Here is a 23,583-nt window from a genome sequence, read left to right on the forward strand (position 1 = left end):
TATTCGTATACATTTCGCTCATCGTGTTCCGATCCTCTTTTTTTTATACTGTTTTTTATTATCGTCATAAAAAAGGAAAACCCCGCTTTCGTGCAAAAAACAAAATAAAAACATGTTCGGGAAAACACCAGAAAATTATTGTTTTCCATTTTCTATTTTGGCACATCATATGCCGACCCTCTATTCAAGGCACCGCCGGTGAACTCGTTCACAAAACCGTTTTCAAAATTTTATTTATATATTCATTTTTATTTTTGCTGTCAAACCAAAAGTGCTGGAAACGAGTATCCGAGTTGACTTTTGTAGTGAAGGAGGACGACTTACGGGAGGAGAATATAAAGAAAACAATACAAAACCGAACAGAACGAGACGGCGTTCACTGACATTTGATTTGAAACGTATACAAGAGAAATTCCAATAATCCACATCGTCAAAACTGCGACAACAATCCGTTTCAGTGACCGTTTTTCTAGAGCACATTGTATTTGCATGGAATATGCTTTAGCCTTGGCCTTCCTGCTCCAAAACGACACAAAATAACGACAAGAAATAGCATCACGAAAGTAGCGCGCCTTCTTCAAACGTATTATAACATAATATAAAATGCCATCCATTTTTCCATTCCTAAACCTTATACTTTTAAACAAAGTTATCCGCTACCGCTAAGACTACAATACCAACTCCCAGCCAATTTGGGGCATACGCTTTACATTGTCCATGGAATTTGTAATATTTGGCATTTTACTACGACTGAATGGTCAATTGAATTTCGACATTAATATAGCAAGTAGAAAATCAAAGAAACGTGTATCGGAACTCAAGTGTGAAGCAAAATGAAAAATGCTATTGAAGAATTTGTAATATTGTACAAGCGTTTTTAAATTGATAAAATGGAGACTTTTCCACGGCAAAATTGAAAAGACTTTAAAAAAAAAACAAAAAACAAATAATAACAATAATAATAAGCGGGCGAATATAATGCCACGTAACGTTTTACCGAGAATGGTATATTTGTTCAAAAGGACCAGTTCAATAAGTTTGCTCGGTCCTTATTAATTTTGTATAGCTACACTGCAATAAACTATTATTGCTGCTCAGACGATTTCAATTGATTTACATAGAAACCAGCAGATCGTTTATTACCGCGCTAACTTGTATAGAAGTATAGTTTCGGCACGAAATATTTTATTGAATACCTTAAATGTCAATACAGTAGCAATAATATCATATTAACGGGGGTAATTCATGTAGAACTTATTACTTTCGTTCCTTTGCCCGGGCCCCGTTAAATCGCATTCACGTGTGTGTATACACTATACAACATTGACAATCCTTTGACATAATACATAGGCCTGAACCGAGGGATAAACTTAGCTGTTGCTACTTATACCGTCGGGTTTTCTAGGACAACCGTACACCGTCATTGTGAAAGTATGACTACAGCGTGTCTCATAAGACCCTTTTGAGGAATTCGGCGATGCGATTCCTCCGACATTATTGTAGTTATTAAAGTGTCAAGAAGAGTATTTCGCATCGCCCCCAAACACGCGGTGAATATTATTACAATAATATTCCACTCGGTAATCCCGAAACCGTATTTTAATACCGAACACGGTCTGAGCCTGGTATCGACCCCGCAAGAGCATAATGTCATAGGGTGGTCACGGTGGTCGCCAACGAGGATTTATCCGTCACATCACAACTTACACAATCCCGCCGGGGAGAGAAACGACCCAATTCCTGTGTACAAATACGCGGTCTGTGTGCAATACTGCGAATAATATTATATATTACCAGCTATATGTGTGTAAAATCTTCCAGGTCATCATGTTCAGGATAACCGGGACGATAGTGAACAGTGAAAACATAAATGTACGACCCGTAACGTTTCTGAAAAGCTCAGGCGTGATAGTGTACCAGTTTTTGTCTGGGCTACATTTAACGATGAACAAAATCTAAAATTTCACAAACCACATGGGAAACGTATCTGTATTGGGTCCTAAACGCCACGACTGTAGTAATTACCGTTATAATTGATATAAATTATTTTTATGTCTTATATTGCACGAGCTAATTGTGGATTACACCGTGATGCTATTTCCGCTTTCGTAACACACCCTATTTAATTAAAGTTGTTTTTTTCTTCTCAGAGCGCAGACAATCTCAGCCTCGTTCAGCGGCTTCTACCCGACGATCCTTTGTCTAATTTTTCCCTTGTGCTAGGGTCCATATTTTATTAGTTGTATTTTTATCTCTTCTGTACCTATCTGTTTTCTGTAACCCCAAACGAGTGAGCAAACATAGATGGTTTATTCTTAGAGACGTTTGATGAAAACAATAATTATTGCTTATACACCGTTTCGTTTGTTGCGACTAATTGCCCGGCCTCGGGGGCGATATGGACTCGATTTCCGAGCAACATTAATTTAACGTGTAAATCCAAACGTCTTAATATGATAATTATTACCATACCGGGCAACCGAATGTAATTACACTACCGGTAGCGGTATTATTACCTATATAGATTAAATGTATGCAAACACAAAACGGCGTGTAAATCGTAGCTATTTATCAAGTTAAGCGATCATGGCCCCAAACAATCCTTTTCACGGTACGCCGCATGACCCTATTTATACTCTCTCTCTCTCTCTCTATATATATATATATATATATTTACTCCTCGTACATTGTGTTTGTTGTCCGTCCGACTTTTGGTTCGATAACTATAAGCAAATATAGTCTGTGACCACAACCATTAAACGCACTGTTGATTTACATCACTTCGGAGTTGGTGTCCATTTTCCCTGTGTAGGTATGCCACGCCTGTTAAAACGATCGAAGGTAACTGCAATACGGTAAAATAATTATAGATCTATTGCCGTAAAACATTAACTCAATAGTTAAACATATTGTATAGTTTTCCTAAAATTTAAACGATGATTGAAATGGTAATAGCATTGGAAGGAAGTCAGGAGAGTACCTCGAGTGTATGTTATTATAAAATGTTTCCTCCTCTGAATTGAATAGAAAAATAAAACACAGTCTCCATAACATTAATACATTTCGTCCAAAGACTTATAATACACTACACACTGTAATACATTTGCAGTTAGTTCTATTTCTTCTTATTTGTAAAAGCATGTCCACAGAGAGAAAAAAAAACAAACACAGTTCGTACAGTTACGGTGCAATTTATCTGTATAAATTATTCATTTAATTTTGGGTCGCAACTTACAATGGGTCTCGTGAATTTTATATTGCCGGTGACTTACTTTTGTGGTCTATGAAGTTTGAAAAGAAAAAGGTAGCTGTTTTTTTTTTTGTAGATTGCTCAATAGTAACTGTTAGAAAAAACTTGTTTTACTCCACAGAAAAGACAGATAGATAAAACCATCGTTATAGAATTGTCAGTCATAATAACTCAATAATTACCAATGTGTAGAGTACAACTCATTATAATATGGAAATATTGCTTTTTCCCAAACATTATTCTCAGAAATATTTACAAGCAGTTCAAAAAAATCAATTCCAGAGATCCAATTAAAACGACTTATCAGAATCAGACGTAAAATCCTGAACGAGCAAAATGTAAAACAAAAAAATCAAGCATGTTAATGAACAATCTCTGAACTAACCAGTCAAACACTAAGATAATAATATGATTTGAATAACACGCCATCGAACAAAAAACTCATCAAGAAGAAGAAACCGTCTATATTTTAAATTATATTACATAGCGAATTCGTTAAAAAACCGTCTGATGATGGCAGCGTTGGGCCTTCATAGCCTGTTAGCTGCATGATGATGATGATGACTACAGGTAATTCCATTTGCAATTAAACCCTACTATTTGATTGAAACAATTAATTTGTTTTAATGAACTTTCCTTGTTTATAATTTTTCGGTAGTACAGTTTTCGCAATGCAAGTATAATATTTATATTATAAAATCATTATTTTTAAATAACTGTAAATTATACAAAGCTCCTAAATCGATGTGCTCTCAGAAACGTTGAAATCAGCATATTTTATCATAAAATAGGCCAACAAAATAAGACAGAAGTATAAATCATATAAAATATAAACAATATATTATTAAAAGGCTGCTACCAAAGAAAGTCCAAATCGGATGTCGGTATTTATATTCATGTACCAAACGGAACATCTATGTAATAATAATAGGATCATTTTAAAAGCTCCAATTATTACTTATCAATGTAGCATAATTTAAAGTTCGACTTTCATCTCACACGTTTGACCCGTAAATCCAAAAACTAAAGTCATACAAAATTGTAATAAATATAAAACATCTAAATGAACACCAAGAAAACGATTTTCATTGAGCAAAATATTTATAACTATATAGTAGCACAACTCTATTTAAAACTTAATTTGTTGACTGAGTCATGGCTATGAATATCTCATTTATCGACTGCTGAATCCGGTTAAAGTTGTTTGAAACGTCCATCGTGTATGCAAAACTTTTACAGACAGCACCACTTCAAGTTTAGGATTTTAATAAATTAAGTAGCATTCGAAATGAGCGAGAAAATGTCTTAGAAACGCAATCCAACGGACACTTTGTCTGAGGCTTTGCATTGATTAAAATTGCACCGGCACGTTATGTTGTTGGCTTTTATAGTCCATCGTAGTGCAATAGTAGTGCAATTTCGATAAAGGCGATAACTTGGCATTGTTGTTTGCGTTTACATGCTTTGGCGACAAACAATATGCATTCGGTTACGCACATATCCGGCTCGTTGGCGTTTCTTAAGTCTCGAAATCGCCTCATAATTATTCATGCCGAGTTCCCAAAGTCTCTACACCGTCTACCGGAAAACAAATATTTATTTGCCCGGGTCTGTCGCGGCATACGATAAAGTAAAAGCATCAAGCACACATCCATTATCTTCAAATCGTATGCACCGAACCGTTTTTCACGCCGGGGTATTCGGTCGGCCAATTAGAGGTGGAAAATGCAATTTCTAAAAAGAAATAACAAAAGAACAAAATATATATTAACATAATACTTACTATTGCTAATAATAAATCAGAAAAAAAAACAATAACAATAAAATTATACTTTAATTACTAGTATGTCGTGTAATAATAATTATCATATTATTATCAAGTGATTTTATTGATAAATCTGGATTAAGTTTAATTGAAAACGGTCGATGGTTAAGCGAACCGAAACAAGAACTGACCGCCGCGGTGAGGACGTTTAAAAGCTATACCATCGTTATTACCGCATTGAATGTGCATAATAAATTTCCATTCATGTTATTACAAGCGAGAATCGTTTGAAAGTATTTATGGGGTTTAATATGGGCGTTAATAATACTTCAAATGTAAAACATATTATGTTGGATTTTTTTTTAAGTTTATTAAACTTTAAACTCGCGAATGAACGTTAAACTCACGTTAAAGTGTTTTTGAAAAAAAAAAAAATAATAAATTAGTTATGCGCTAGAGTTCACATAATTATTATTTTTCCCTCGAAACAAACAAAAATAAAATGCAAATATAGGTATCTACATAACAAAACAGATATTCATTAGATATTATGATATTTAACACCGAATTATGTTAATATTAATGGATTATACCAGGGTTGTTCGTTTCTCGGTAAAATTAATTTTGATTTTCATATTGTGTTTGCTCGTACAACACAAAATTGCAAACTACATTTCTCTCAGTAAAGCAGCATATCCCCGAAGTTGTGTGCCAAAACGAATTTCAATCGAAAAACAACAAGTCGCACAATAAAATAAAACAAAAAACCCTAAAAGTCCTTTTTTTTTTTTAATCTGGCCTGAAAAAACTTTGTCTGCGATAATACTCGAAGTGAATAATTGTCAAATGAATTGCAAAAGTTTCAAACTTATCATACCCACATTATTAAAATAATCGTTTTTGGTCAAATGGAAAAATAAATCATTAAAAACACCATCGAAACTTTGTCGTCTGTATCGGTCAAACGTCGCCAAAAATTATTTCATAGTAGATACTTTTTCCCAGACGAATTTCCAGTAATGGTTTTTCATGTCAGTTGTTATTGTTTACAGAAATAAAATAATAATATTTTTCCAAAATAAATACTTAATATATTTTAGTTTTGATTTTGATACCAGATTAAATGTACACGTACTGCAACCGAATTTATAATAGCAAAATAATAAAAAAATAAAAAAAAATAATAAAAATTAATAGCAAATTGTTACCCAAAGAAATGATTGAGGCAGAGGAGTAAGTTTAGAAGAAGTATTTAAATAAACGTATTTAAAACGAATAGGCCAGGTAGATTACGACTATTTTTTTTGTACTTAAGTAAGTTTTTATTAAATTTTTTTTCTTAAACATAAACATGAATCTACAATTTCTGCTTCTAGACACAATAATATATTACTTCTTCTTAAATCCCAATAGTCATTGCAGTGGAGGTTAAAACGATATAAAAAAATGTGTCAAAGCTAAACACTGGAACTTACTTTTGAAGATTGTGTTTTTATAATCGCCACTTTCTTTTGATTATTTTTAATTTCTAGTTAATAACGTAAAAAATCTATGAAGCCCGATGAGTTTTGGACTCGACTAACAATAAGCTGTTAATCTCAAAATTGAAGTAACATTTGTACATTTATTATTATTATAGCGATTCAGTCTTACTCTTTTTTACGACTCGTGAAATTTACATACTGTTTTTTTCTTAGTCACAGATTAATTTCACTGACGTCAGTCCTTTTGGTTTTTTATTTACCCCCAAAGGAATAATTATAACGTTGTTAATTTTTCTGATTTTCATAATTAGTTTTCAATCAAGTCACTTACAGCTGTTTTAATATTGAAGTGCTTTGCTTGTAGCGTAGAAATCGTTTTATTTTGCCTTGTCACAGCTTTTCGCATTATTGAACTTAAGAATTAAACCTTTTCAAATAGTATTATTGATATTTTCAAGCAAATTATTATTTTTTGCAATTATATAACTTGCGTACAGCAGTTTTCTGGAATAAGTGTTAAAAAACTGTTTTCAAAGAGATTATATTATGCTTTTTTTCTAATAAATAAATTTAATTGAAAGAAAATTATTACTCGTCCGATGACCAACAACAATTAGGTAGTCATATTTTTTTCTAAAATTTTCATTAATGGACCAACGGTAGTAATTATAATGAATATTTTATTATTTCGGTTTTTAAGGGATTATATTTATACAAAATTATGTATACAACGATAACAACACCGTGTGCGGTAATTCTGGCCCGCAAACTTAATTTATATCATAATTATTTCACGCTATAATAATAAGTAGACACGGTTAATATCACACGTCTGTATGATTAACCCGTTCAGGTGTAATAACAGTATTGTGGATTTTGAATAGTCGAAATCATGATCTGGCAACCGTTATGTTCGATTAGTTTTTTAATATACTGTATTATAAGCGCGCTGGAACTTTAAACGGCAGACCGTACTTACCCCATTGAACGACGCCCACGACAGTAAAAAAAAAACCTCAATGGGTCCTAACCGATTATGGACCATTATCGAAAAAATTATTACTGCAAAATGTTCAAATGGTATTTTATCCTTTTTTATTATTTTTTTTTAATCCGAACATAGTTAACGATGTAAATCAGCAAAAAAAAAAAGAAACCCCGTTAAAATGTTGTTTTCTCTCATAAAGTACTTAACGATAATTCCCTCGAGGCTTCTCTGAGCTCTTTCTCCCCGCCACCGCCACCGCACATTCAGCTTATGGTCAACAAGACTGCATTTAATTTTATTATTATTATTGTACTTAACCGCAGGTTGTTCATTGTTAGTGAAAAAATAAACTTACATTTATAAATTCGCACAAAAGTAAAAGTGTTTGTTTTTATTAATAGCTGGTAAGTTTTTTTTTTTTAGTGCATGGGCTAAACACAACAGCTGTTATAAAAACTGATTTCGACAAAATTAGCTTGTTAGAAAGTTAGGAGCAAAAAATTGCAGATCTCTTTATATTATATTGTTTTTCGTTGAACTCACAGAGTAAAAAAAAAAGTTCAATAAAGAACAAAGTGATTATTAAACTTACTACAAAAAAATCGAAGGTATACTATTTAACAAGAATAATAATTATTAATTTGCCCTCCGGGTGAGATTTTAACAAACCGTAGACAGCAATGTCAAAAATGTTCAATACCGTGAGAAATATTATATTAACTTTAGAGTTGGGCACCTAGCATTTCATCCATAGCTCTTCTACGAACCGATACCAAAATAAAAAAAATTGTATTTGAAAAAATATCCTGCAACTATGCCAGCATACCAGTTTACATACTTGCAGTAATTAAAATGTAAAAAAGTGTTGGTATACATATAATGTAACGCGGCGAACTACAAGAGGCCAGATAAAATAGTTTATCGAATATCTTGCATATTTCTTTTTCTGTATACATCCTAACAAAGTATCCATTATTGCCACGATTGTTTATCCAAACCGCTCAGGCATATTGTGAACATATTAAGGGGCGAAATTCTCTTGTGTTTTCTCTCTAATGTTTTGGTATAACCTCGCGAGCAAATCGATACAATATTATGTTGCTCGCGTGGCTTTATACGTAAGTTGAAACGGGTACACATAACAGCTGTACAATACAGAAATCTCTCAATTTTATTTGTCAATAATTTCCGTCAGCCAATATAACATTATGTACCCACGTGTTTAGGTGTTTACCGACAAACGCGACCGTGACGGAAATTGGTTTTGCACCGAGTGGACATTGTCAATAGTCGCAGTACACAAAAGAGATAAAAGATTTCGGGTAAAAGCCGGTGTAGGACCAGGGGGGGGGGAGGACGTACTTGTAGCTGAAGCGAAAGAAGCAAAATACAAATTGAAAAGGTGATAAATTATCGCAAAAAAATACCCATGGCCGAGTAGAACGGTAAACGATCGGTTAATTCCCCGTACAACAGCAGCTGTTGTGATCTCACTGGACAGCGTCGCCCTTCCACACGGGCTGTCGGCTGTAGTATTTTTAATTTAAAAATATTGTACTCGAACCTTTTGCATAATATTATCCGAAAAACGTATCAATCAATGTAACGATAACGTATAGTATGTTATAATGTATTATTATAACCGATAATGGATGGGCAGAGGTGAGCAAAATATTATATCTGGTTGGTAGTTGAATAACACAACGCTATTAACCGTTAATTAATCTCCAAGTGAACGCTGACCCTTCGTTCTCGATACCGACAAGCTTAATGCTTCGCAGCTGTCGTGGTACCTATACAGCGTGGGCCTAGTAATGTGCTACTAGGAATATTCCCCAAGGAACAGGGAATATCTCGGAGATATTCCCCTACCTCTCAAAATTATTCTTTCAAAAAATAAATAAAATATGTTCATTTATACAAGTACTAGTACACGAGTATTTTAATAAAATACTAAAACATACTGTTGTTTATTTTATTTTGGGTTTTGTTTGTTTTCTTTATACTTATAAAATATTCATTATTATTGTTATTTTTGAAAGATTAATGACAAGTTGTAACTTGTTTTTGTTTTTGGTAATTTTTTTTAGAAGTATATAGCGTAAAATGTATTATAGACGTTGATATATATATATATATATGTTTGTTAATTAGTATTTAGGTAGTTCGTTCAAGTTCAAAAATGAAATAACTAACTTCTATTCTAATAGATTTATTGAAAATATGAAATTTAATTTATTTTTAACAGATAGACAGTGTAAATAATTAAAAAAAAAATAAAAGTGATTATTTAAAATCCAATCTTTAATAAAGAAATTAATATTTAAACCCTTAGCCATAAAATAATACACTCTCTGTGTATTTGTATCTAAAATAAATTAAATATTTTTTTGAAATTATCAAAAAGTCTTTCTATTCTCCTATGATATTTTTGCGCATACAATATGTGTATTCGAATAATTGATAAAAATAGTTTTAATTAAATATTGAAACATAGGAACAATATTTATAAAAGTTATAATATTCCCAATCAATTCCCGGTGTTAGGAATATTCCTGAAACTAAGCTGATGGTTATATATAAATATATATAAAGTCAAAGAGGTTCACAGTTTAAAAATGGAGATTGCTTAGCACAATGGTGTGATTACATGAACCGTTTCGCTTAATTATATCAGCGAGAAAAAAAACGAAATGTAGGACATAGTTGGAACATTATTCGAAATTATGATTTGCCATGATTGATTTTTTTCTTAACATAATTAGTTTAATTATAATTCGTGGTTAACTTTTTGATTAGTTTCAACATTTAAATACATACATCCGATGAGAGTACATAATAAAAATCCTTTTCCCAAGTCGTACGTTTGTTATACTTAACTGTCCTTATCTATGTGAATTAATTGAAATAAAGCCTTATGTTACCGCACAGTGATCAATTTAAATAAATATACTAATTTACCTAAAAAATAGCTTAGATATTATAATTTGTTTTTTAACGGCTTGAGGTATATTTTTAATTTTTTTAAAGCGTGTTGTATAATGACTATCATTGAATCTAAAATACTCACTCCAAAAATAATATTCAAGTCACTTGGACATTGTGCCATTTTTTTTTTACTAAAATTATTTATAAACGAAAAAGAAATTGTTTTAAATAATATTCTTAACACGTAATACTGTACTGAATTGCCGAGCTCAAGACTAAAATATCATTGTATACTAATGGGCGTAATTTGGATTTATAACCTAGTCAATGGACTTGGAGTTTTACAAATTGTTCTAATGTACCTAATGTGTGATTACAATATTACAATAGGCTATGCCTAATGATGTTATGTTTAAATTGCAGACCTATCCACACGATTTGCTTGCTGAAATTGCGGTATACATTATCCGAGAGTTTTTATTTTTATTTTTCAGTCCGTTTGTGTTTTGGTGGTGTCACTAGATTTGATATCGTGCTGTCGTCGTCGTTGGTATTAAATAACGCAATAAACCCATTACTTTACTAAAAGCTACACCAACGCCGCATAGTATTTTCGAATAAAAATGACAGCTAGCGATACCATCGTTGACAGCCGGTAGGCTCTATGCCGTTTTACTGTATGCCATCACAAAAATATAATATTACTCAATATGAATAAATATTTACCAAGTTTAGGTCGGGTAAAACGAAAAGTATTATCAAAAATAAGTCGATGTGAGTATCGTCAAGAATTAAAAACAAGAAAAAATGATCTAACGGGTGCGGTTACCCCTGTGGTATTGGAAAACTTGATAGGCCGGAAAGCGATTCCTGAGAATTTTTATAAATCCTCTTAAGACAAACAAAGACAAGGACCGTTACATTTTGACAATGCGTTTGGTCTCGGAACATTTAATAAGGAAAACCGACAGAATAGGAAACTTTAGTATTTGTTGCTATGGTTGAATATAAATAGGGAGCGTTGCTGTTGAATTAAAGAAACTGTTTCGATTAAAGAAGCTTATTTTAAATACAATTGAGAATTTTACAAAATATGTAAACTAAATAATGCAAAAGCTGCACTAGAAGGCTAATACTGAAAAATAATTTTTTTCATAATATTTTACTATGCGTTTTTATTTATTTAAAAAAAAATATTTGTAGTCTAGTTTTCCTGAAAATTACTATTTTTTTTTAATGTCTTTTATTTTATATTAATAATAATATTAGAAACATATATACAAGTATATACTAAAAAAACCAACATGACTATTTGAAACTAACTACTAATAACAAAAAAAAAAAAACAAATATGTACTAACTAAATACATCAGCCCGTGAGGAAGAAATTGTAACAAAAATCGAATAGTTTTAATAATAATAATTAATTACAATTTAAAACTATTTTACCCGGTTTGCCATATCGATGAGTTAATAAATTGAACTTACGTCGTTTGACTGGCATTCGAACCGCGGTGACAGCCAATAGGCGTGAATTGCACGGTTCGTTATGTCCGCTGACATTTGATAGCAATAATGATGATGAGTGGTATTTCATTCTATAAAATATATATTTGACGGTGTCATTTTTCAAAATTGACACGTTGGTCGGTAAAGTACACATATAATATCTAACCATTCAAATAAAACACAAGGTTGTTTAACCACGACAACAAGAAAAATAACAGGGGGAAATACATTTAGTTTTGATATACATCCACTGAACTCCGGGAAAAAAAATATATGTACTTAAGTAGGCATTTAACAGTGGGAGAATTTATGTTTTGCCTGAAGTAGATGTTAGCTATAATTATTTTGGTTCAATTTATCATACTTATGGTCGAAATGACACATGTATTAAAATACATAACTTAACTTATAAAAAAAAAAAATGAATACACATAAGTTTTTGTTATTATTCAAATATGATTTCAACCTCGTAGGAATATTACATTTTTATATCGCACATTTCAATTATCTCAAGTCATGGAGTATCTTTAACGGATGATTTGACCTTTAATGCCTATTCATTATCATCGTGTACCTTAATAAGATGGTTATGAGATTGTCCAATACCTATTGTAAAACACTATTTACAGATTGTATTATTTAGTGTAAAAATATATAAAAAGAAAACATTTTAATTAACCGTTTTGTAATAATTTTTTTGCTTTTTATTCACTGCTATTAGCTGGAAAGATAAAGGCTTTCATATTTAATGATGTTGCCGTTATACAATTCCAGGAAATGTTTTACCATTGCTATAGACTATTTTTATTTATTTATGACTTCATTACAAAGCCAAAAAATATATTTTTTTTAATAAGGTTTAGTTTTTAATCTTACATGTTTCTATAGTTTTTTTTTTTGGTCGTATCACGTTTAATATAATATGGAAACAACGTGCGCAGTACACACATAACAGTATGTATAAGAGCATTGCTAAAGTAGTATAATTTTAAAGTCACCGGTACACGTGGACTTGCTAAACAATAGGACTTTGTTGTTTAACACAATCAAATAAAGGTATTCAACGTCAGGGAGTTTTGTATGTACATTCAACTCGAGTCAGATAAGAGTCTCGAATAAAAAAAAAAAAAAAAGAGTTTATCGCATTGTTTAAAATGCATTGTAACCGTGCAACGCCAAAAGAACCCGTTAGGCAAAACTTTGGCTATTGTTAAATGGCCGACGGATCGAATTCGGTTTATTGTGTTCTTTAAAACAGAGAAATTCCATTTGGACAATTTAATTCGACCGGTTGAAAAGGTTTATGCCTTTGGTCTTAGAACGTGATAAAACATTTTTTTTTAAACGCCGTTCGATAGCTTACTACTGTTTACCTTCCACTGCGAATAATCAGTGCATTTATTTAATTTAAAACAAAAAAAAAGATATTGAAAACCCACAACAAATCTAACCCTTTCTTATCCGTTCTGCACGGTGTCCAACACACACATATACCGTACTCCGACTCGTTTTATTTTAAATATAATAAAAAATAACCTAACGTTTACCGGGCAACAATTTCAATACTCAGCCATACATTCCAAAAAGCCACTCGCTATCAAATAAAAGTTCGCTTTGATTTCCCAGGTAAAATTGTAAAAACAAATTATTATTGTTTCCAAGAAGGACTCTTTGACAAATATAGTACCTAGGCGAGACAAAACACGTTCACGAACGTTACTATAAATATATATTCAAATCGGTAGTGAAAAAATATCCTATTAAAATTTATGTTTGTATTTTCTTTCTACGAAAAAAAAAATAATACAGCAAAAAAAAAACTCTATACAAACTCAAAAACGATGTTGCTACCTCGACAAACGTTCACCGAAAATGTGTAACACAATTACATACAACATTTTGGGATTCGTGTATGAGTTCTTTGTGCCGTACAAAATTGAAACTGTCAAATACATTTCCATATAAAAAATACTTTGGAAAATGGACTAACAGTACTTCCTAGGCAGTAAGAAAGCGAGTTCTAATACCTAGTACAAAAAACAGATGTGGGTCACGTATTTCAACCGAGAGTACCTACATTACATTGTACATTTGAAAAAGTGATTTCATATGTAATAATAATATTGTGTAAATATACAATACAATAAAAATATACAAACATACATCGACCTCTTTAAGCAAACATTTTTATAGGTGGGTGGTTTTTTTTCTTCTAACATATTCTTTTGTACACAACGTCTTTAGCTCTTAGTTATAAGGAAAAAGATATTATGGTTTCGAAAAAATATATATATATATATTAAGTTGGTTTTAATTCACCAATGATTGAATACTGGGTTTAATGAAAGAATTAATCAAATTATTTTATTATTAATATACCAAACATATTGTTTTTTTTTTTTTTGCAGAGGTTGTAAGGGATTTTGAACCGGTTGTCAGAGATACCGTGACCATGCCCGGTAACGTGGCCGTGTTCTCATGCATAATACCAGGAGTCGATTACAATGGAAGTGATGGCCCACCTGACTCTGTGGCTATAACATCATGGGTACAAGACGGAGTTTTTAACATATTCCCCTCTTGGGAAATTGGTAAGTCTGTTGTTAATATACATAAGTATCTTCAATAACATCTCCAAACAAACATATTACCTATAGCTGTCACGGTGTTTTAAATTTTCTATGATTTATTTATTTATTTTCTTATTTATTCATCGCCACTATACTCTTATATGTCTTTATTTTGTTTTTATCTCCTCTTCTCAAACAACGCTAAATCGTTTTAAATATGTTCTCATTTATTTTTACACGATCAGGACGATATAGCCTCGATAAAAATGAAACATTAATCTTAACATTGCCCGTTCTATCACAAATAATAAAACAACTGACTCTCTGCTCCCAACATTTTGTATAGTAGAATATACTATACTGATTAGTTTTTAATATTAGATATTCATCACATTTATATTCATCGTTTACTTTCATATTTCTTTCCATCATTTATGTTGTATCATAGAAGTATACTAATAATGCTAGAATAATGTAGTTGCTGTTAGTATAAATAATATGTACACATTTTATTATAATGATTAAACTCATTTTGGCCCAATAATGTCTCTAGAAAATTTGTCAGTGATGAATCTATGTAATTTTCGTGGAGAATTCAAAACATCTAAGCGTTAACCGTCAATATTATTATAGTTGTTTATCTGAATGTGTCACAGGAGTTAAGATTTTTGATATTTTCTCATACAAGTACTGTTTTTAAGTTTGAAATATTAGTTGTCCTTACTAGCGCCCGTTAGCATGTTTTTGCATTACAAAAAAAAAAAAAAACCTAATCTGAAATATTTATCATTTTGTTGAAAATTAGACATTATTTAATCGTTAATCGATGATGTCCTTAAATAATAAGTATAATCAATAATACAAATAGTTTTATTTATAGAGGCTAACGTAATTAAGGATTTGTCGACCCTATATCATTAAACTTTCTTTCGGTTATCCCCCAAAATGTTTCTAATGTTTTAATCTAATGAACGAGAGTAAAAAAAATATTAAGCGAGGGAGAAATAAATTACATCTATAAAAGCTAATGAAAGCCGTTAGTATTTGAACGTGACTCGTTTGAACTACGTATTTTGTTTAAATTACATTTTTTTTTTCAAATTTAAAACACCTTTGCATTATATTTAATTTACTCGAACGAGTTCAGTGCAAGTAAAATTGCGTTCTCGTGTTATGAAGCTAATAATAATTTAAATATTCAAAATTATATTATATATATTTTATTTATTTTTAATCCTCACTCAACAAGGACAACTTTGTTTTACCTTAAATTCGGCGTCGGTGGTAATGAATAATATATGCATTTCTCTGAGTTACCAATTTTGAATAATATGATTTATTATTTTGAGAATGAACATAACGCTTCAAACCGTTCGATTTTGCATTTCTTACTCGTGTTAAACGCCAAGGCACATTTTAAGTACATTCTTTCCCAGTCGATAACTGGAAAGCAAAAAAAAAAACAATTTTTTTCTTCTAAAAATCTCTTTTCGGTTTTTTAATAATATAAAAACCATCCAAATATTTTTTTTTTTTGGGGTCACGCGTTCTCGAAACGGTATTAATTTTTTTCGGTGGCGACACAATCAAACTCGCGTTATCTGTGAAATTAAAGCTTATGGGACCAAAAACTAATAACAAATAATAATTTGTTTCATATTGAATTCAAAGCAGCTGTCGCGTGAAATACAGTTTAATTTATTTAACTAAAATCGGCCGATATTTGTATAAATCACTGGAAGCATTCGGTTTTAATCGACTTGGGTTCGAGGGAGCGCATTTTGATTTGTTTTTTTTTTTACTTTCAAGCGTACAAAATAAGAACCTAATTTATTTGGAAGTATAGCATAAAAAAAAACTTAATATATATTATGCTCAACGATTAATGATTGTCTATGAAACATTTTTATTCAATTCCACCTTTTTTAGTATACTTTATTTAGCCGACAAAATATGTCGTCATAATTATTTTTCTTCCGGCGCACGTTCAGGCACATGGCGAATTTGTGTTTACAAATCAGTAATATGACAATCCAAGTTCCAATTCAAGTACGATAACCTTCAAGTTACAATTGCCTAAACAATTAAATTTGATAATTACACAACACGCTTTGTGCGTAGGTATTGTTGGAGAATTCACATTTTATGGAAACGTGTATAGCCTACCAGTTATCTAACGGCAGAAGAACAACGTTAAAACACACATATATTTTATGTGGACCGTTTAAATAATAACCATAAAATGATTTAAACCTTTGAAACTTATAAATATCCACCGTGGGTTACGCGTTCGGCTATAAAAGTAGGTACCCCGTGTGCGGTTATTATTCATTGTATACATATAATATGATCCCAGGGGCAATATTAAATATCACTAGGAGTTAGGACTGGTAAACGCTTTTCGAGAACCCCGCTTGGTGTTCACCGTCATAATATAGCTGTTGTGCCCGACCAAATATTAGTCAATAATTGGCAAATTTTTATTTGTTTTCCCATCACTCATTTTTGTGTTCGATTGTTCCACCACTTTATTATTTCGGTTTGATCTGCTCTAACAGCATCTAAATTCTATTGAATTTCAGTTGTACGTTGTTGTATCTGTACAACAGCTGGACGAGATGACACATTTTCAATTGATTTACAAACGGAAGTCGTTTAGTTTCATCAGTCGCTCGCATTCGGTTGATTTATTGATATTATATTAATTATCGTTTAAAATATATATTTTGTTTGAAAAAATTGAATAAACCATAACGACGTTTTGTTGTCAGATTCGAAAATCATTATGGTGCCCAAGTCGGGTAACTTGCGCATTGGAAACGTCGACGAGAACGACCTGAGACACAGTTACACTTGTCGTATAGTGAACAAGCTGACTGGATTCACACAAGAGAGTGGCGCAAATGGACGGATTTATTTCGGTGAGTATAAAAAAAAAATACACAGTACATATTTGTATAGGGCACGCATCATAAGTAGTTTATTCCGCAGACTGTACTAAATTTTCCACTTTATCGTTTTGTGATTTTTTGTTGTTGATACAACGCCCTCTTTTTACACGGCAGAATAGGTACTTAATCGTTTTCCATTTCGTCGTGTTGGGTGGGTTTTTTTGTATCCTAATTGGATTAAGCGTTCCGGGTTTCCATAATATGTACAACGATAAGGAGTAAATTCGTTTCGGAAAACGCAATTATTTTGTTATTTTCAGTATAATCAACTTTAAAAGCCCAACAGCCGTCATAAAGCATTGTATTACACGTCGTCAGCAACAGTAATGGTTCATAAAAAAAGTATTTTAACGACCGCGACAGTCGGTGTATGCGCTACAGGGTATGTATGTGGCAGACCAAAATGTCTGCCGGGTCTGCGGTGACCAAGTCCATATTATAAAACAGTTCTTAAAAATTGTTTGGCAATATTATTATTTCCCAAACCCAAACTTTAAATCTAAATGGAAATCACAATTCAGTAAATACAGGGAGGAAAAAAAATTTCGATGTGCCAGCAAGTAATGAACGTAAGTCCTAACATTGTGCCTTTATCAACAATTTTTTTTACATTATCTTAAAAATAATTGTTTGAACATTTCGACTGATCGGTTGGAACAACTTAAGTATTTAAAAAATAATAATTACAACGTGTTAGTCGTTAAATTTATCAACTTGCATATATTAAAAACAAGAAGAAATGTCAACTCATAACAACCAGCATTTAACAATATAAATGTTTAATACATGACAGTAACCATGTTTAACTATGTTTATAACTTTTTCCGTTTTAATATAAACTTTTGAAAAGTATATACATGCTATACGACTACACTAAGTCCTATAGCAGTCGTAGTTTCAGACCTTAAATCCAAAAACTACATCTGAAAAAGCATATAATGAAAAAGTTTCCACCTCTTCTACATCAAAAGATCAATAACATTTTCTTAGTTTTTTCGTTTCGTATATATTACTTAAGTTTGGAACTAATTCGTTATTCATCAAAAAATTATTCCTTTAATTTTAAGATAATGTGTGCATTTTTAAAGGGTTATTTCTTGATTTTAAAAGGGAAGGGGTAATTTTTTTAATTTTCGGCCTCATGAAATAATACCTCTTGGGTACGATTTCTGATCTAAAGACTTGCTTCACGAAGAAAACGATCCAGCAGGCCTAAAGTTATCGTAGGTACAAATACAAAAATAAAAATAGAAACAAGAAACGCACCATTGTAAAAACAATAACTTTGTATTTGAAACCCCCTAATCGACAACAGTAAACCGTTAAACAGCATTAGAAGACGTTGGATCATCATTCACGCCAATTGGCCGACAGCCCGTGAAAAGAACAGCATTTCACCCGAGGGACCCTAGACTTAAGCCTTGTTTAAGTGTTCATCTTGTCTAAATGCACACTGAGTCTTAATGGCAGTGGTGTACCACCTAGTCGATGCATTTGGCCAAAACGCAAAAACACAAAAAAAAAAAAACAAATAATTAAACAAGTAAAAAAATATTATACTTTACCTAATATAATGTTCTTTTAAGCTTCGATGCGATAGCTATGAAGGTATTGGTTTTGTAATGATGTGTTTTTTTTTGTGTATGCGATTGGTACTTGGGTCAAAAGTAAAAAAATTCAACCCTCCCCCTACAAAATTCAGGAAAACACCCAACAAAAATACTAAACTTAAAGCTACGGCACGCTACAACTTTTTTAACAAAAAGAGGTGCAATGGTAGTCGGAACTGACTTGTCTGTTTGCAGTCAAATGTATTTTTTATTAAGGAAAACCCCCCAAAAAAGGGAGTAAATTACACTTTGACCCTAGTCAATAACTAGGTTGCTGTGTGTGAGCGAATCAAGGGGCAACGAATATTTGAAAATGTTTTCATTATATTGTTAATTATGATGTATGGGGGTCCCTATGGAAATAAATTATCATAGACAAACGACCGACCCTAATCACATCTAACGTAATACTAAAATTACATTTATAAGCAAACTGTTGTTTGTCATTAAGTACAGTGCTTTTATCAATATTTGGGCCATTATAGATTTATCATAAATGCGTTTATTTGAAAGTGATTTTATCAATTTTAGTTGTAGCAATTCCACGTTCGCTACTCTGATTATTACAATTGCAATGATTTTTTTTTCTACCTTTCAGAAAAACTTTAAACTCAATACGTGTTACCGTTGTTCGTATATCTTTTTAGATTTACATCCGGGTTTTGTTTGGCAGTAACGGCCGTCCGTAGTTAAATGCCGATGCGATAAAAACAAGTACACACATTAGACAGATACAGCGTTAAGCTCCGTTGCACTTGCCATGTGTCTTCTGGGGGATAAGTTATTTATCCGAACACAAAAGCATTTGAAATTATTCACATAACAGTCTCGAGTGCGTTCCATATTATTATCTCGACGGTATAATGTTATTTTTATTGTGTATACCGACCCCGAATGAGAATGCACGCACACGCCCGAGCATAAGCCTCGTGTGCCGTGTTAGCTCGCAGTGAACTAAACATCCGGTAAGCTCTACTTAAGTTGGCGATTACAGTGTTTAGGGAAGAGCCGTACAGACAATTTTGTTTTTTTGAAACGCATCTGCCGCTCCACTAAGTCTACCATCGGTAAAAAAACAAGCCTACGGTGTAATTTTCTTTCTGTATTAGGTATTGGTGACTTTTGACAATGGTCATGATGTTCTCGTTGGCAACTATTTCGGTAATAGATACACTAAAAATCACAAAATATTGCAATCCATTACATACTCGGTGCTACAGATTATAATTTACAGTGGAACGAAAAACCCAAGAAGTATTTCAATCGCTGCGGGACAACGCTGTAGGTTTAGGCGTTAGGTTGTGTGTAATGTCGTTGGACATTTTTTTTTTGCAATTACTTCTATTGTCTCAAGGTTTGACAGATTGATTAAACCTGTCAATGACACGGTCGTTGGGTATTAGAACAATGGTAGGCGAAAACAGAAAACTCATTAGTTCGTCGAACAGAGAACCTTTTGGAATTGACAAAAAGTTTTCAGTAAATAATCTTTGATGAGCTAATGTAAAGCGTGCTATTTGCCGTGAAGAATGTTATTGATATTTTTGCTCGGGTCGTTTCTAGAAAATATCATTAAGGCGAGAAGTAGATTTAAAATTAATCTTTTCCAATTAAAAGTCATACAAACGGTACGTTGTGGTGCGTCATTAATGCAAACACTATTCTGTCCCACCGTTCTCTCTCGAAGCCAACATGTAATTTATATTTTAAAATTCTCATAAAACAAACATAGCATTAATGTAAAAAAATATTAAACGATAAACTTTGAAAAGTATCATTACTATTTGGTAACCGATATATAAATCCGCTTTTATGATAAAAACTGTATTATAATAAAAAAACATATTATTATTAAACGGTGGATGTACTTATCTTTTGGAAATAATTATCAGGGATTTAATTTGAAATTAAAAGAAATAACAACGATTGAAAAATAAATAAAAGTAAAAAATCAAATTATCGATATCTATATCTACACCTTACAGAAGGCGTACAAAACAAAAAAAAAACATTTGAAACTTATTGTTCAGAACCTGCTCGGAATTTCTGCATTTCAACTAACGTTTTAGTTTAACAGAAACACGGTGTATGTTATCACGGAGGTGTTTAAATCATAACGGTTTCGCTACAGCTCTACATTGCACTATGTGTGTTGTGATACTACAATCACACGACCGATCGGATTTGAACAGAAAACCGGACGATATCTCACTGTCATGGGAACGGTGTTGAGTCGAAGGGAAACGGGCAAAAGAGGCGGAGATTGCTCGGTTTGTGCAGTGGTAAATCGATTTTCGCCATTAGAACGTATGTAAGCGGAGAGGTCCTCCGGTTCCGGTTCGATAATGGACGGATGATAAATCGTTTATGGAAATCGTGTCGTCGAGACACTTGACAGCTGCGGCGTTCGTCATTCTCATCAGTAGCAGAGACGGCGTATTGTTGTATGTGCGATCGAGTATATTATTCTACCGCCACCACGAAGAGATCATAAATAGTTCACACTGTCGTTGTACAGCTCACCTGCAACTTCTGGTGGTATCGAGCGAAAAAGATAATTCTTAAAAAAAAAAAATGAAATACAATAATTATAGCATACTATAGTTATTCGGTGCCACATCAGCTTTGTCGCGCACAATGCCCTGTTGTATCGTTTCGCCTATGGATATGCTATAAATTGATACTTCTTTAAAATTGCTGGACTTTGCCTAGCGCATTAGCCCGACTGTTGGGCATCAAGCCTAATGCCCGGAGAAAATTATTTTGATGCCGTTTACGCATAGGTGAATTTTAATACCGTTCTAGCAGTTAATCCTCGCACGCTGTGAGGGATCACGACTATTCCTACGGATTGTGTTGACCTATAGGATTTCAACGAACGGTATTCCCTCACTGGCCAACTCCACGACGCGGCAGGCAGTCCTATGCCGTACTCTTTTGTTATAATGCCGTTTAACGATTATATTATAATTTTACCGAGACACCTAACAAACATAATAATATTATTAATTCAACCGACACGGGCCCCGTTGTATACTGTAATACAATGAAAACAGCTGCAATAAGGGTGGACCAACGCAGAAATCTAACCCCTTACGCATAGACGCATTCGTTTTGCATAAACAGAACGCCGTGCGGTCATCAGCTGTTTTATTAAAAATTGAATAATAATATAACGAACAACGGTTCGAGAGAAAATAAAATGTATAATTACTCACAGTTTGCCGTTCTATTTCGAACAATATTAATACTATATCATAATGTTGTTATGTCACCGTCCGCTGTATTATTATGGCTAATGAATGTCTATTAGTCGTTGGGTCAGGATTCAATAAGCAAGGGAAACTAGGAAAGTTCTACCCATTCATTATAGGTCTATGACGTTCGCGACATGATTAAATTTTAATCCTAAACTACCCTGTTTATGATAATACATTATACTGTATTTGTCGTCTTGCCTGCGTCACGACATTAATTAATTATTGGCTGTTAACAAACAGATAATTCATTTGATAGTGCTGACATTCGATGAGATTGGGAATAATCTCTGGACAGTCAGACGTCTCGAGGGCCGAAACAAATTGTTCGGGTAGAGAAAAATGTTACTTTTTTCCTTTTTCACCGACAACCGCTCTTATTAGGTTTCTTGACGGCTATCGTTAATTTTTATCAACCACCTGTACCGGTGGAAATGACGGTGCCATTGGAAGTAGGCAAACCGCTCGGTGCACATAGTCCCTCTTTGTAAATGGTGTAATTTATCTGGACGAGACGACGTGGACGGAACTCCCTTCGGATCCCCGTATCGTCCACCCTCGTAAGGGTTAGACCTGAAGACTAATCGAGTTAAACGTTTCCCAATTGATCGTTATCGCCTTACCTATTATAACGTCGGACGGTCCTTACTGGTTGTGATGTATAAAACGACACAAAGACCTCACGACTAAATTAATACTGTCGCCTGTACTTGAAAATTCGTTTTAATTAATGGTGGTTAAACTGCAGACATTCACTAACAGTAAAAACCCAAAAGAGTATCCAGCGGGATAAACAAAAAATATAAAAATATATTAAATAAATAAACAATTAGGTCAAATAAGTGGTCAGTGAAAGCAACAGCTACAAAAAAATATATAAATATTAATCATAATAATAGTTGATCCAACTATACATAAAATCATAATATGTAATGATATGTGTTAGTGCTTTAATTTTACTTTAAACTGTCCATTTATTTATGAAGAAAAATGCAATTGTTTAGTATTATCTAAAAATTCCTCAGCGTAATAATTTAAATTGTTTAAAAAGCAACACTACTGAAGTAACACAACATCATACGCATAGAATATATACTATAGCCTCATTTTTATGGCGTGAAGTTTTTTTTCTACAATAACTATTCGGTACGGTTTCACAATTACTCATCATAATTTTTCGTTAAGGCATTGCAATAGATATTTACCTTTTAATTGGATTATATTCTGTATATTTTACATCATAGTGGAATAATTGAGAGCCGACATTGCGT

General features: G+C 32.5%; 1 protein-coding gene across 2 annotated transcripts in view; it reads left to right on the forward strand.

Moving 5' to 3' along the window:
- LOC126844662 (cell adhesion molecule Dscam2-like) overlaps positions 1 to 23,583 on the forward strand; it is a 152,844-nt gene that overhangs the window by 53,967 nt on the left and 75,294 nt on the right. For both annotated transcript variants that reach the window (XM_050583017.1, XM_050583018.1), the window contains exons 4-5: positions 14,333 to 14,515; positions 17,266 to 17,415. In XM_050583017.1, coding sequence (XP_050438974.1) covers positions 14,333 to 14,515; positions 17,266 to 17,415 — 333 coding nt within the window. The remainder of the gene's footprint in view (positions 1 to 14,332; positions 14,516 to 17,265; positions 17,416 to 23,583) is intronic.

Source organism: Adelges cooleyi, unplaced genomic scaffold, assembly GCF_023614345.1.
Source record: "Adelges cooleyi isolate 19-005CV unplaced genomic scaffold, UGA_ACOO_1.1 ACOO_flye_CR_arks_rails_tigmint_CR_PRNA_651, whole genome shotgun sequence".
NCBI lineage: Eukaryota > Metazoa > Arthropoda > Insecta > Hemiptera > Adelgidae > Adelges > Adelges cooleyi.